At 33.9% G+C, this 15,640-nt stretch overlaps 1 protein-coding gene and 1 pseudogene across 2 annotated transcripts; one reads left to right on the forward strand and one right to left on the reverse strand.

Annotated features, from left to right (window-relative positions):
- The first annotated feature begins 8,946 nt into the window (after nt 1-8,946).
- On the forward strand, nt 8,947-10,344 carry LOC121791456 (annotated as a pseudogene).
- Nucleotides 10,345-10,806: 462 nt separating this feature from the next.
- LOC121791455 (E3 ubiquitin-protein ligase FANCL-like) lies at nt 10,807-15,185 on the reverse strand. 2 transcript variants are annotated; one of them, XM_042189404.1, is made up of 11 exons: nt 14,973-15,185; nt 14,834-14,905; nt 14,451-14,521; nt 13,435-13,513; nt 13,273-13,347; nt 13,051-13,165; nt 12,847-12,904; nt 12,671-12,742; nt 11,779-11,909; nt 11,520-11,643; nt 10,807-11,214 (listed from the first exon to the last, which is right to left on the reverse strand). In XM_042189404.1, the coding sequence occupies exons 1-11, from the start codon at nt 15,000-15,002 to the stop codon at nt 11,139-11,141; spliced, it is 903 nt and encodes a 300-aa protein (XP_042045338.1). In that variant the 5' UTR covers nt 15,003-15,185; the 3' UTR covers nt 10,807-11,138. The 2 variants fall into 2 exon arrangements, with proteins under 2 accessions (XP_042045338.1, XP_042045339.1); XM_042189405.1 differs by lacking the exon at nt 14,973-15,185 and having other exon boundaries at nt 13,435-13,552; nt 14,834-14,850.
- Nucleotides 15,186-15,640: the final 455 nt, after the last annotated feature.

Consider the following 15,640-nt stretch of genomic DNA (forward strand, 5'->3'; position numbering starts at 1 on the left):
CGGTTAAGAAACGGAGGGTTGCAGGTTCCGTTCCTTAGTTAAGGAATGGAGTTAAAAAGTTCAGTGGGGCCCGCAAATAGTAGTTTAAAGAATGGTTAAGGAACGGTGGGGGAACAGCGTAGTGGATGCTCTAAGGCATTTCATAAAAGTAAATGGCTCCTAAGGTCTAAAGATTGAATTATTTTAGTAAGTCATGATTAGTAGATTGTACTCCTTTCTGTAGTAGATGCATTTCTTTCGGGCATGCAATTTAAGAAAATTGAGTTAAGTAAGTTCAGTGGAGAGAAATTAAAGTAAGATATGGAATAGAGTAATAGAAATAAAATGTGTTGTTTCTTTGCAAAAAAAATGTAGATGAATCAACTGCAATCGAACAGTCCAATAAAGGAACATGACTTAGCTATAGTGTTAATTAATTTCGAATTCAAAAAACTAAGATTTCTATGTTTTCTCTATCAGTTCGGTCGATCTTGTGATATGTTTGAATGAAATTGATTGGCTCTAGCTTATGATTGTGCAACATGCAGAGGCTTGAGCTCATGATATGCAAAGTTGTGTAGAAACACAATTTTGCGTGTTACACGGTGTTTGTTTACGCTCTAGGTAAAAAGTGAAGCAAATATAATTTATACACATGATAAAAACATATATTTTAGGTCATTTTCATTCATAAAATTTATAGATAAGTCATCGATCCTATCCTACCAAACTGACCCTTAAAGTATAAAGCATATATGGATCATTTTGTTCTCTTCACATGCCTTGAATCTTGATAGTGTATGCTGTCGTGTCTTAATTCAAAACAATTTTCTTCTTCTATCACAAATATTGAATAGAGATAGAGGTCATCTCAAATTTTAATCTTGTTAATGCAAGTAGAAAGGTATAATAGCCACTTTAGTTTATAAATATCATTGGGCTGTGATGACAAAAGAAACAAAAATTGATGGAAGGCATAGAAGCTGGCCCAACACCAAAATGGTCTATTTTATTTATATGGACCAAGAAAAGATTAGAATTGGGCTTCTTACGAAAAATCCAAACTGGGCCCAAATTACGTCGGCCTCACTTGTGAAATATATCCACGTGAAAGGCTCTCAAAATTAGTAAATTATAGGATGATAAAGATGAAATTGAAAGAAAATTTGAAATTCATTCATGTCATTAAAGATGTGGACCGGGGACAAGGTGGTTGCAGGGTCTAAGTCCATGTAAATAATTTAAATAATGAATGATGAACTAACTCTATTTAATTCGGATATGTCTAAGTACATCTCTCACCCATGCATATATTTATTTCATTCAGAGTGTAGACCCTCTATATCATCTCAAACTCAATTTATACTGTAAAATTGTGAATTATAGTAATTTCCTATGACTATGAGCCTGTATAAATAAATTGCATACTCCATTTGATCCCCCCTTTTGATGTAGGCATTCCCCATTTCAATTACATTTCAATCAGCAATCTCTAGTTATAAATATAGTATGTACTCCTAGATACTGTAAAATATAGTACTCTGTATGTGGATTACTATATTTTATCTCCTATGACGGTATGAGTTAAAAATCTTTATTACTCAGATTTGAAGAAAATGTAATTGCATTTAGAGAAGTACTTAATTACTATTGCATGGATCTCACATTTTTACTTTTTATTCATTTCTTATTCAATTTTATATAGTATTATGTATAAATATGTCACTAACTATGAATTCGAACTATTTTGAGAAGCACACGAGAGTTAAAACAAGTTTCCAATTATCAAAAAGATAAACTCTCCATCAAAATCGAACTTTTCATTAAATTCATTTTTTAGATTTGGATTGCGATAAATGTTTGATGACAGTGAATTTTGATTTTTCTAACGGAAACCCTTTTTCCAATAAATGCAATTGCAATTGCAATGCAAAGTAGGCTTCATTTTATTTCCATCCTTTCATATTAAACTGGATCTCTTATCCATGTTATTATTACAAGAATATTTTCTAAAGGGACACTAAATAATACTCTTCATTTTTTAAGTAGGCTACCACTCCGATCCATTTTCTAAAGTTAAAAAACAATAAATACTACTACCACATGAAAAATGCATAGTTGAGTATGATTTGACACAATTATCTTTATGTCATACTTGTTGATGTTTTTGTATTTTTAGCATATCAAAATTGTGTGATGTCAATGTCATATTTTGACCAATTAACACAGACATGCATCAATAAACATTATCCAAGAGTGGAGAACGTGATAGGTTCCTGAGCTCAATGACTGACTTGACCATATAACCAACTTAAATTAAGATAGTGGTTTACATCTTAATCTAATAAATTGTTTTCATTATTGAATACCGAATACAAATAACAAATTTGTTTAGACTTACCGTGAATATATAAGCCATCAAATTCAATATCAAAATAATGAAAGAAGAGTAACTTTGAATATATAGTATGGACCTCTCTAATTCTTATTAATAAAACAAAGTTCAATGTTAGCAATAAACTCTACGGAAGCATATCCATCATTCTCTATCAAACAACCATATAACGACAATCAGTCTAGTTGCCATTATCGCAAAATTGATGTTCATGAAAATTGAAAATTACTTATTCTAAAGTTACATATAATACTCCTTGTATTCCTAGAAGCTAAGTATGATATAGTATATTACTTGTACTTATGTAAGTTTTAAATATGTTTACTATGTCAAATGAATTGCCTTTTCATCTAATTCTTATTTATGCATGAGTATATTATCAATAAAAGTGAATATACTTTATAGTTAACAAGGTATATGTTCGATTTCGTCTCATATTTACTCGAAAAATATCACACCATTTAAGTAATTATATTTAGTACCCATTTAAGTAACTGTCAAAATATCAACGTTACAACCAAAATTACACCTCGATTAAGTATTAATGTGTAAGTTTTCATAAAAATAATGTTTAATTTGGGTAATTGACGTGTAATTTCGGTTGTCACGTCGACATTCAAATCGCCATAAATTTTTACGTGAAATTTTATCCTAAAAATAAAGTGACGAGTTCTAAATGATAATTACCTAAACGATGAGACATTTTCGGTAAACACTTCAAATGATGGGACGACAAAATAGACCTTTTACCGTAGTTAATATATGCGATTGTGGGCTAAATGAGATTTACTCGATAAATTTAATTTACTCTCATCATTAAGTTTTTTTGTGACTTAAAATTGTGTAATTACTCCCTACGTCCCGCTTTAGCAGTCTCAGTCACTTTTAAGCACTCATTTACTCTTCTCTACATTATTCTCTCTTTTATTTTATCATTTCTCCACTTTAATTATTTATTATTATTTTTACAAAACGAATGATTAAAAGTGACTGAGACTCCTAAAGCGGGACGGAGGGAGTACTATTTACTGAGAAACTGCTAAAAATGAATATGTATTAAAAGGTGATCCTGAGTCCACGTATGCATACAACTATGGATGCAGTGTAGATCCAATACAATTTCATAAATTGAAATAATGAGGGCGATTGATCCTTGAGAGAGAGAGAGAGATTCTGTGGCGCTGGGCGTCTCTTATCTGACTCCAAATTAGGCCCACCAACTGAAAGGCCCACATTGCCTTTCATGGCCCATTTATTAGCTTACATTTATTAGCTACTACAGCCATATTTGTTGCCCTTTTTCAATAATTAGCCTTTCATTGCTAAACATGTATGGTTCATAGTGCCTAATAATATTTATTAAATTCAGATATGAAATAATCAATTAAAAAGTAGAAAAATCGATCAACTAACTAATTAAATTTTTAATACATAATAAACAAGACACTATAGCTAATTATTTACATGGTATATATAATCCCATTTATTTTGTTTTTCCCCCCTACACTATTAATTACTCATTTGTTAGCATTGAGGCTCGATGAAATTAAACAAAATGGGTACAAATTAAGATGTTCGCAGTTGAAAAACAAATAATATATCGGTATAAAAGTGATCATTATAAAAATAAATAGTTACATATAAAAGGTCTATTCCTAGATGAGTTAATGAGATTGGCTAAAATAAAAATTCATTCTAAAATAAAAATTATGAACTATTTATGATTCTTAGCTAGATTATGAAGATTAATCACTTTGTTTGGTAAATTTATTGTCTTAGAGATCGAATCGGGGGCGAATAAACCAGTTATTTGGATTAATACATTTTCACAACACATTTATACATATTTTACAAAAAAAATTTATGATTCTTACTTCCTATTTTAAAATAAATTTATAGTCTAACCCTTCCCATTCTTTAATTTTAGGGGAGTAGTCTGATCTCTTTCAACCGACATACATTTGGATCTTTCTCAATATATTTAAGAAATTATCCTACTAAAAAAAATAAAGGATTCTAGACAATTAAGTCACTAATCAAAATAGAAGCTGAACATTTATGATGACTGCTGAGCTGCAAATTCTAAATCTAGCCAAATTAATATGCATACTTGTCTCTAAAACCAAGTCCACATCCTCCACTAAAGAAGTCTTCCATCTCTAGACTCTAGATAGATCTCTCATTAATTTTACTTTGTTATATACTACCATTATATGAGGTATATATTGATTATAAGAACAGAATTGTTGTGTTAGTATCATCCCAATAAACCATAAACTTTGGTATAACAACCATTAGGAGTTTCTAACCACATGAATAGTTTGGGTGTGGGTGTGGGTGTGGCAATAGCATAATTTATCTGGCACTATGGATGTGGATACATCATAAATTAATTTTCTTTATTATTGGATTGGAACAGTGATTGGGTGACATCTCATTTAATGTTATATGCTGCACCAAATAAAAAGATTGAATTTATATATTTGGCCATTTCCATGCTAACAAAACAAATGTGTGGTACCACCAATGTTTTAAAAACCGGACCGGCCGATAAACCGGCGAGGCTACTGGTTCACAGTTCATCCGGTCCGACCGGTTCAAATATTGATCGAACCGTTTTACCTTGCAAATATAAATTAAATATACTCTTACAAAATATATTAAATTTAGTGAGTAATATATTATAATTAATAGTAACGTATAACAAACATATATTAAACATTTAAGTAAATTAAATATTAAGAGTATTTAAAATAAGTGAATGGTAATATTTAAATAATTATTAAATACATAAATTTGTAATTAGTGTAACCAAAAAATATATTTTTTACATATATAAATAGATAAAATTCATATTATCTCAAAACATTTATGTGGTGAAATAATATTATAGACAATATAAAAACTAAACATGAATTTTTTAGTTAATTTGGATAAATATATGCTATAATAGTATTATTAGTTAATACATAAAATTAAACTTGAATTATTAGTAAGTTTGGAGTAATATTTAGTAAATATGGAGTAATAAACTATATTAATAATATATATAATATTAATCTTAGGTAAAATTATTTTTCATATATATATATGTTTAGGGGCTAGGGTATAGTACGTAGACATTACTAACAAATTGTTGTTATTGGAATATACGTATGTGCATTATTTGGTTTAGGTAGTGCATTATGTAGCTGTTAATTGTCATTATCTCAGTATATTATGCATTATTAGAGGTATTGTGTATATGGGTTAATCAACGGATTGAAGATTACATACGTGCATTTAGTAATGTCTACGTACTATACCCTAGCCCCTAAGCTTATTAAACCCTTAGGGGAAACAAGAAACGTGTGTCCAAACATCATAACATGGTACATCTTATTCGTATGCATTGCAGTTCACATATTGTGCATTATATAGTCAATTATATGCATTACTCGTGACCATGTGGTGCATTATTCGTAGCGGTTTCCAGCCATTATTATATTACTATTGTACCCTCATAATGCACAAAATAGGACAAATAATGCAACACGGGATTAATTACCCAATGTTGATCTTGACCGTCCATTTCTCTAATCTAATGGCTGATATTAAGAAGGAAAAAGGAGGAAATATAGGAAAAGGAAATGAATACATCCCTATATATATGTGTGTAGGGATGTATTCATTTCCTTTTCCTATATTTCCTCCTTTTTCCTTCTTAATATCAGCCATTAGATTAGAGAAATGGACGGTCAAGATCAACATTGGGTAATTAATCCCGTGTTGCATTATTTGTCCTATTTTGTGCATTATGAGGGTACAATAGTAATCTAATAATGGCTGGAAACCGCTACGAATAATGCACCACATGGTCACGAGTAATGCATATAATTGACTATATAATGCACAATATGTGAACTGCAATGCATACGAATAAGATGTACCATGTTATGATGTTTGGACACACGTTTCTTGTTTCCCCTAAGGGTTTAATAAGCTTAGGGGTTAGGGTATAGTACGTAGACACGTATGTAATCTTCACATGGTAACGAGTAATGGATATAATTGACTATATAATGCACTGCAATGCATACGAACAAAATGTGCTGTGTTATGATGTTTGACACACGTTTCTTGTTTCCCCTAATGGTTTAATAAGCTTAGGGGCTAGGGTATAGTACGTACGCATTAATAACAAATTATAAAACGATACGAATAATTCACCAAATTGTCACGAGTAATGGATGTTATTAACTATATAATGCACAATATGTGAACTGCAATGCATACGAATAAGATGTACCATGTTATGATGTTTGACACACGTTTCTTGTTTCCCCTAAGGGTTTAATAAGCTTAGGGGCTAGGGTATAGTACGTAGATATTACTAAATGCACGTATGTAATCTTCAATCCGTTGATTAACCCATATACACAATACCTCTAATAATGCATAATATACTGAGATAATGACAATTAACAGCTACATAATGCACTACCTAAACCAAATAATGCACATACGTATATTCCAATAACAACAATTTGTTAGTAATGTCTACGTACTATACCCTAGCCCCTAAGCTTATTAAACCCTTATGGGAAACAAGAAACGTGTGTCAAACATCATAACATTGTACATCTTATTCGTATGCATTGCAGTTCACATATTGTGCATTATATAGTTAATAACATCCATTACTCGTGACAATTTGGTGAATTATTCGTATCGTTTTATAATTTGTTATTAATGCGTACGTACTATACCCTAGCCCCTAAGCTTATTAAACCCTTAGGGGAAACAAGAAACGTGTGTCAATCATCATAACACAACACATCTTGTTCGTATGCATTGCAGTTCACAAATTGTGCATTATATAGTCAATTATATCCATTACTCGTTACCATGTGAAGATTACATACGTGTCTACGTAGTATACCCTAGCCCCTAAGCTTATTAAACCCTTAGGGGAAACAAGAAACGTGTGTCCAAACATCATAACATGGTACATCTTATTCGTATGCATTGCAGTTCACATATTCTGCATTATATAGTCAATTATATGCATTACTCGTGATCATGTGGTGCATTATTCGCAGATACCAAAATGTGGCAGTTACTTTTCCGTCAAATGTCAATAATAACCCTGTAATGCATACAACCACCTTCTATAATGCAACACGGAACCAGTTTTATAGAATCAATCTGATCCGTTGATGCCTTAGATCTAACGCGTAATATTAAGAAGGAAAAAGGATCTAAGATGTGAAAAGGAGAATAACGCTCCCCTATGTGTGTGTATATATATATATATATATATATATTATACTAATAAAAATAAAATTTAGTGACTGATAATTAAATTAAACATATCTCAACTAACAATCATTTAAAAGTATAAAACTAAACACAAATTATTAATTTGCGTGGACAAAAAATTATAGATTTAATGTATAATAATAATTAATGTTCACAATATTTCATTCAAGATCATGTGTTGGAGTGGCAGAGATGTTGATATCTTACCTAGAGGTGTAGGGTTCAATCCCCTCTAGTCTCGCATTTTAAACATAAAAATCTGTTCCCGGTTCAATCGGTTTGACCGGCTGGTTCACGGTCCGACCGATTGAATAGGCCGGTCCGGTCCGGTTTTTAAAACACTGGGTACCACTTTCCCCATGTCTCTGCCGTCACCACTCCACCTCTTAAACTTTCATTTCACCATTTCATTTACTACACCATCTCTTCCTTCACTCCCCAGGTTTCGAGATTTAGAGCCTCTTATACCTCATTAATTGTGTTTCACAATTTCACAAAATTCATTGCCCCATCAATAATTTTAAAACAAGGTGATAAAATCAATTAATATGACAGAGACTATTATATGTTCTATATCCTTCACTAATACTAATTCTTATTCAAAATAAATTTTTTACCGAACTACGTAAATAGGATCTGAACTTTGCAGGTCACACATTCGCAGAAAAAAAAATACACTATCATGGAAGTTCTCCAAGTGCTTTTGCACATTCTGAGACTTTTTTCAAACCATAATATACACCCATCCTATAAAAAAACATCTTTGTACCTTTACTACATATTCTCTCTTTCTTCATACAATCTCATTAACATTCATCATTCCTTTCTCTGAAATTTTGACAGGTGACAAATTGCGTTCAGAATTTTTGTTTCTTAATACCAAAATTCAATTTTTAGAAAAATTAAGTTAGGGGCTTCTTAGTATTTGAAGGGTATTATGGTCTGAAAATTCAAATTCTATTTATGTACTCTTACTTAAAAAAATGATTAGATTCAGTATCATTTCATGAGAGCATCCTAATGAAAGGATAAGTGTAATTAGTGAAACTGTAATTGGGAATTGAGAAGGGAGATTATAATGGAAGTGAAGTGATGTATGAGAGAGAGAAATGGCGGGTCCATTTGACGGCTTTGTATTAGCTGTGTGGAAAGCTCTCTCTCCCTGTCTCTCTACCTTGTAGGAGTAGTACAATATAAATAGCCCCAGATTGGGATTGGGATTGGGATGTTATATTACAGCTGAGGAAGGTAGAGATGGCTCAATCCATGATGAGTCGACTGATAGTATGTATTTGGGTTTGGCATTGTCTAGTTTGAGCGTAAATGGTCGGCCTGCAACCTTCAGTCAGGACTTCAGAGTCGCATGGGCCGACTCCCACGTTCGCCAATTGGATGGCGGCAGAGCCATTCAGCTCACTCTTGATCAATCCTCTGGTATTGTATATACTTTTCATATTCTTTTGTTTTGTTCAACTAATTAATAATTTGATGGCCATGTATTATTGAAGGTTGCGGGTTCGCCTCCAAGAACCAATATCTGTTCGGACGTGTGAGCATGAAGATCAAGCTCGTCCCCGGTGACTCTGCCGGAACCGTCACCGCCTTCTATGTATTCATTCATTCCTTCATTTTTTTTTTTTGTTGTAACTCCACATTAGTATGATATTGTCTGTTGTTTTTGCTTTCGAGACCTTTTTGGTCTCAACTTATATATATACTCCTATATACTAATTTGTGGATGTGTGCATACATGTACAGATGATCTCAGACTCGTTCAACATCCGCGATGAGCTGGACTTTGAGTTCCTGGGAAACGGTCGGGACAGCCCTACACCGTTCAAACCAATGTGTACGCCCACGGTAAAGGTGACAAGGAGCAACGGATCAATCTCTGGTTCGACCCCTCTCTTGATTTCCACACTTACACCATCTTTTGGAACCATCACCACATCATGTAAGTCCCCACATCATTCATCATTCTATTAAAACTACTATGCTTATATATTTAATTTGGTTTTGGCAGATTCTCTGTGGATGAAGTGCCAATAAGAGTGTACAAAAACAATGAGGGAAGAGGAATTCCATACCCAAAATTCCAACCAATGGGAGTCTACTCCACTCTATGGGAGGCCGACGACTGGGCCACGAGAGGCGGCCTGGAGAAGATCAACTGGAGCAAGGCCCCATTCTATGCTTACTACAAAGACTTCGACATCGAAGGCTGTCAGGTTCCGGGGCCAGCTACCTGCGCCTCCAACCCCAGAAACTGGTGGAGGGCGCAGCCTATCAGCAGCTGACCCGGAAGCTGCCAGGCGCTACCGCTGGGTCCGCACCAACCACATGATCTACGACTACTGCACCGACAGGTCCCGCTTCCCTGTCGTCCCACCCGAATGTCTCGCCGGAATATGATCATATATATGCTTCATTCTCTATATATGTTATACAGTACTACTATAAAGCAAGCTAAGTGTGAGTTTATTTGTTTGGTATTGAGTTTCTTGTAATGTGTATATCTTGTAATATGGGATTGGGAAGCTGATGTCGGTGTAATTCTTGAAAGCGATATGTTTTTTTTCCCTCTCTTTTGCGTGATGGTATATCAAGAAAGCCGTTATTCTTTCTTGAATTATTCATTCCCTTAATTATATACTACTACCATTGTCTTATGATATGGAAGATTTTTATTTGGGATATGTTGCATTTGGAAAACAGACCTGCACGAGCCCAGGGAACAATATTTTCCCATTAATTAATATTGTAAGCCAATCATGTCCAAGTATTGGATATTAATAATTTTTTTGTAAAGATGTCTGATGTTTTTCTTCAATTCCCACAGTATCTGAATATATGTGAATATGTGACTTTGGTGTTGCATATATTCAGTCAAAAATCGTAGATTTTAGTACTGAAAAAAATGACAATGGTCAATGAGCTCTCATTTAAAGCTAAAAGAACACTTTGCGAGAAAAGTCTGGGAAAGTTGTATGGTGCAGTAGTAACTTTTGGACAGCATACATTAGTTTCCAAAAATGTAATGTATAGGAAAAGAGAAGAAGAGATGGGGTACTGGAATTGCAGTAACTAAATTGTGCAGTGTTAAAGATATATGGATATGATAAGCAGAGACAGAGGGAGGCCCCATAGCCAAAGGGGTTGCAATTCAACTTGTAGGATGAAGAATCTGTCATTGCGTGGGTCCAATCATGACTAGATATCAATCACTACCAGCTGTAGTATTGCACACCAAATCTTAATCGGAGATTCTCATGCAATACCAAAACTCATCATATTTGCATATAGTAAAGCAAACTAGGGATTTGTTCTCTCAACACACAATTCCAATGGCTGACATAGATTACTAGAGCAATTACTAGACTATTCTTCACATATTTCTCTACACTTTCACCCCCCCTTAAGATAGGAACCAGTGTTTTGTGCTCTAGGGTAATAGTAGTAAATTTTACTTCTTCATGCCGAGTTTGACTGCAACGGGATCTGAACAGTAAGGGCAGTTCCCGAACAGAACATCAAATGACCTATATTCAAATGCAGATGCACATTAGCATAAGATTATAAGAGATACAAAGTATGATGATGGTTCATTCCAGAGATTTAGCAATATAAATCCATGCTAGGCAGAACTATATTCTGACACGATACCTGGCTATGGAACTTAAGAAATATGTGTGTGTGTGTTTGTTCGTTTATTTCTTGTTTCTTCTCTTTGAACTGAAGTTATTTACTTCCTTTTTACTGCTTTATCTGCTTTTAGTTTAGTAGGCCTCATGGTTATCATGAACATTTACATAAAATTGAGTTATAGTGTAAGAGCATAACTTACTGCCTTGTCGTCGTAATAGAGCAGAGCCAATCGCCAAGACAAACGCTGTGGAATGCTCGATTGCAGCTCCCATTTTCACATGAATAATCAGTTGCAGTTCCACTCTTGGCACCAAGTTCATCATCTAGAAGCAAGGAAAAACCCAATGGTTATGAATGTGTTTCCAACTAGGTGGTAGAGGCATGGTTAGAAAACTTGAGGTAGCTTGTGGTGAGTGGCAGCAGTGTCAATTCCAGCAAATTGGAAGTCGAAATGGAACCTGTCGGAAGGTATTGAGCATAACAAATGCCACATTCAACTTGCTCCTCACTCTTTTGGAGATGTGAAGGTTGTGGTAACTGATTTCCAAATATATGCAGAAGATTTTCAGGACATGATTTTTCTCTTGTCCTATTTCCAGAAAATGTGAATATTACTTAAATATCAACTAAAATCTAAGAGAATATGTTAACAAGCATAAGAAGCTGTATGCCTGTATTGAATAAAGATCGTTAATAAACAATACAGTGGCAGTGACACAACACTTGCAGCATAAACAGATGCAACAAAAGTATGCAAGTACTTCATGAGGTTCAAGCAACTAAGACCCAATATATCATATGACAAAAAGATTTTATTTTATCTATATTTACAACAAATGATAAAGGTTTGGATGGAGGAAATATGAAAATGTCATCTTAGAAATTTAATTGACCGCACCAATTAGACATGACAATGCTGTACGCAATATATTATCTCAAAATACCAAGAAGACCAAAGCAACTTTTCATTTATCAGAACATCATTGCAGGTTAGTTTTAGTTCTTAATAATCTTGCAAATAGAGCTAAATACAACACCAATTTTTTAATAAGTTTCAGCATTAAATGAGGCTTTAACTTTAGGTCCAAATTCAAATTGGGAATATCTGACAGCATAGTACAACAAAAATATCAGCAGCACTTTGTAGTGTTTTATTATTCACATATATTGCCAAACATATACATAAGACAGCCCTAACTAAGAAAAAACAGGTTCATCCATGATATCCAGAAGATCAGAACCATAAGCATGCACCCTATATTATGCACAACCACATGATAGAGATTCACATTCACTACCCGATAACTTGTCTAAGGCGGCAGAAATAGTGAAAAAAGATTTTGAAAGTACCATTTCTTACAATTTTGCTTCCAAATATCTCTCAAAATGTTGACTTCCGTATCTGAACCAAGGAAGCGGCATCTACCAGATTAAAAGTCCAGTCAGTACAAGAAATTCTGATACCATTACTAATTAATTGTACTAAAGATTTTAAAAAGGCGTGTTGTTTGTTTAGAATATCCTACTCTGGCAAGGATCTTGGATCATCGACATTGATAGATAGTACAATACAGCAATCATTTCCTAGAAAAAGTCAATATTGGCAGTATGAGCAATAAACCTAGGATCTGTATGAGTTATTAAAATTAGTTCAATAGACAGCATTTAATTTGGTAAAATGATTTTTCCGTGATGTTTAAGATCTCTAAATACTAATCAAACAAACTAACCTATTTTTATCTGGCGATACGACACTGCAAGGTGTGAGTGCATTGGATCAATAACGCAAAAAGACCGATCAATGCCATCTAAAGTCAACCAAAAGTCCTGGAGCTTATCCACATGCTAGGTACAGCAATGACCAAATAGAAATCATGCATCAAGAAATGGCAACAGAAAACAAGTTTTATTAATTAACAATTGGAAACAAAATTGAAAAAACTTCCACCAACCCTCTTAAACTGCTGGACAACATCTCTTAATCTCGAGTTTGATGACCATTCCGGATGAGAATTATAAGGCACATCCTGAGGGCATGATGGAGATCTTAGTTCCTACACAAATTTCTGGAGAACAATCAACGAAAAAAGATGTGGTCATGGAGAAATCCAAACCGCTGATAATGAAGGTGGAGACCTTGGATAGGTCTTATCCAGGGTTATCTCCAGAATATGCGCTCTCCTCTTATTGTCCCTAGCACATGTACCATTCATGAATCATGACTAAGAGCATCTACGAAAAATATAAACAGTAATAAGGAAAAATAAAATAGCAATAGACTGATTTCCGTGACTTATTAAGTTTTTACCTATTTCAATAATAATATTTCAGATATTCGGTGAAATGTAAAAACGATCTATTCAGACTCATGCAACAAAAAGCAAGATGAAAAATGAAATGTAACAATCAGAAAAATAGTAAGCTTTCTGAGATAACGTTACAATTTGATATACTGACTTGTTAATGTGCATACGTAGATTCTAAGTAAAATCCCTTTCTGTGTAAATTGGAGTGCAGGAAGAGTGATGTGCCCAGCAAAAATTGAGGCCAAATAAATTTACAACCAAGCAATTTTTATATCAAGAAGAACAAGGACTATAACGAAAAAGATGAATGGGTCTAACTCCCTCTCATTCAAGGTCATTTTATGAAAGCACTTACTATAGACCATGTTACACCAAGAGGATTGAGCCTCATGCAGAAGTGCTTCACGTGCATGCAGTTGAAACTCGAAACTAAGCTCAAATACTTGGACTAGTTCCATGTCATAATTCTGTTTATGATAAATGAAGAAAAGTGGACTTTGTACATCACTCGGAGCATCTTCCCTGGTCCGCAATAGCAGTACTACTTTGTTCCCATCCCATTTAATTCATAACCATAATAAACATCAAACAGAACAGCATTAGGTATAAGCCTTAATGCTATGATAAATTCTCCTGAGTGATATTCCAAATCCACTATTAGTGAATCATGTCTACACACACTCATATACAAACTGGTTTATTTCATTTCTTATCGCTTAAAGAATGGTATTTCTGAGAAAGGAAACGCAATATGCTCTGCGACAGTGATAATTCACAGCAACATACACTGTTTCAGTAATGTAATCTATAAATCATATGCTTACATGATACGGAACCTAATAAATGTCAGATCATCCCCCAATTTCACAAGGTGCTCCCATCCAACCTCTTCTACCTGTAGATGTCCACGAATTAATCCTAGAGATCTAAGTGTGAAAGCCTTCATAGTTTATCAAAACATAAATCAGTGATCATGTCATAACATATAAGAACATCTGCAACTCAATCAAGCACTTTTGCAACAGTTGTAAGGGTATCCTCTGTTATCGAATATACATTGTGTAGAAGCGCATGGGGGATACACGCACACACACAACTACACTCCAAAAAATTAACAATGCGCATTGTGTCGAAAGCTCGTATACAACTCATACCTAATATCTAGACGCTAGATAGTACTCATCATTAAATCTGAAGAGAAAATTACCTCCGTGTATATTCTGCGGCAGAACGAAGACGACATTGCCAGCTCTCGGCATCTATTTTTGTAAGTGAATTTCTACAATGCCGGAGACACAATTAACACGCAATTCATCCAATGTCTCTGAGATTATAATGAAATGTACCTTGCTGCCGACTTCCATCTCCGAATCCATAGCAAAATTAGTCTCCAATTGCAGCAAACACCGTCTCTGATAGAAGTTAAAACTCGTGGAGCAAAATTGGAGTGAATTATACAGTAACCCGAAACGGAATATACAGCTTCTTTTAAACTGTGTCAAACATATGCAAAACCGTGCAGTTCCGGCCAATTTCTCGGCGGCGATTAGCGAACGGTGGTGGTCAAATAATGGCACTTTATTTTGTATCATTTTTTTTGTAGGTTTCTATCACTGGGCACGTTAGATAATGGGCTTATCACAATTGTAGCCCAACTTATTGTACAAAAAATGGATCCAGCCCAATAAATATTTAAAAACAATTACGAAAAAATTAAAAACAATGGCTTCCATTATTTAAATTGGAGGTTTTAGATTTACATGTTACGAAAAAATTACTACTTTGCTTTTGTCGTGTGTTATTGCAGCCACTTTTTGGATTGCATCCAATATTTGAAATGTGAATCTACCCAACCCCATTATTTTGAATAAATTTGATTGAAATATGGAAAATAAAAGAATTCGAGAAACGTTGGAAATATAGACATGGAATTAAAGAGTCACAATTTTGCTAAATCAAATTGACAGAGTATCTGAAAATTTAGACGTACATAAAAGCGAAGTTAATGTTATTC

This window comes from Salvia splendens, unplaced genomic scaffold, assembly GCF_004379255.2.
Source record: "Salvia splendens isolate huo1 unplaced genomic scaffold, SspV2 ctg817, whole genome shotgun sequence".
Classification (NCBI taxonomy): domain Eukaryota; kingdom Viridiplantae; phylum Streptophyta; class Magnoliopsida; order Lamiales; family Lamiaceae; genus Salvia; species Salvia splendens.

What these genes read in the sequence shown, in the direction of transcription:
- LOC121791455 (XM_042189404.1), bottom strand. Translation starts at nt 15,002, where the DNA reads ATGGATTCGGAGATGGAAGTCGGCAGCAAG. An exon ending in GATCCAAGATCCTTGCCAGA is followed by an intron (nt 12,743 to 12,846) that starts GTAGGATATTCT and finishes TTAATCTGGTAG; the next exon opens with ATGCCGCTTCCTTGGTTCAG. An exon ending in TGCTCAATACCTTCCGACAG is followed by an intron (nt 11,644 to 11,778) that starts GTTCCATTTCGA and finishes CCTTGCTTCTAG; the next exon opens with ATGATGAACTTGGTGCCAAG.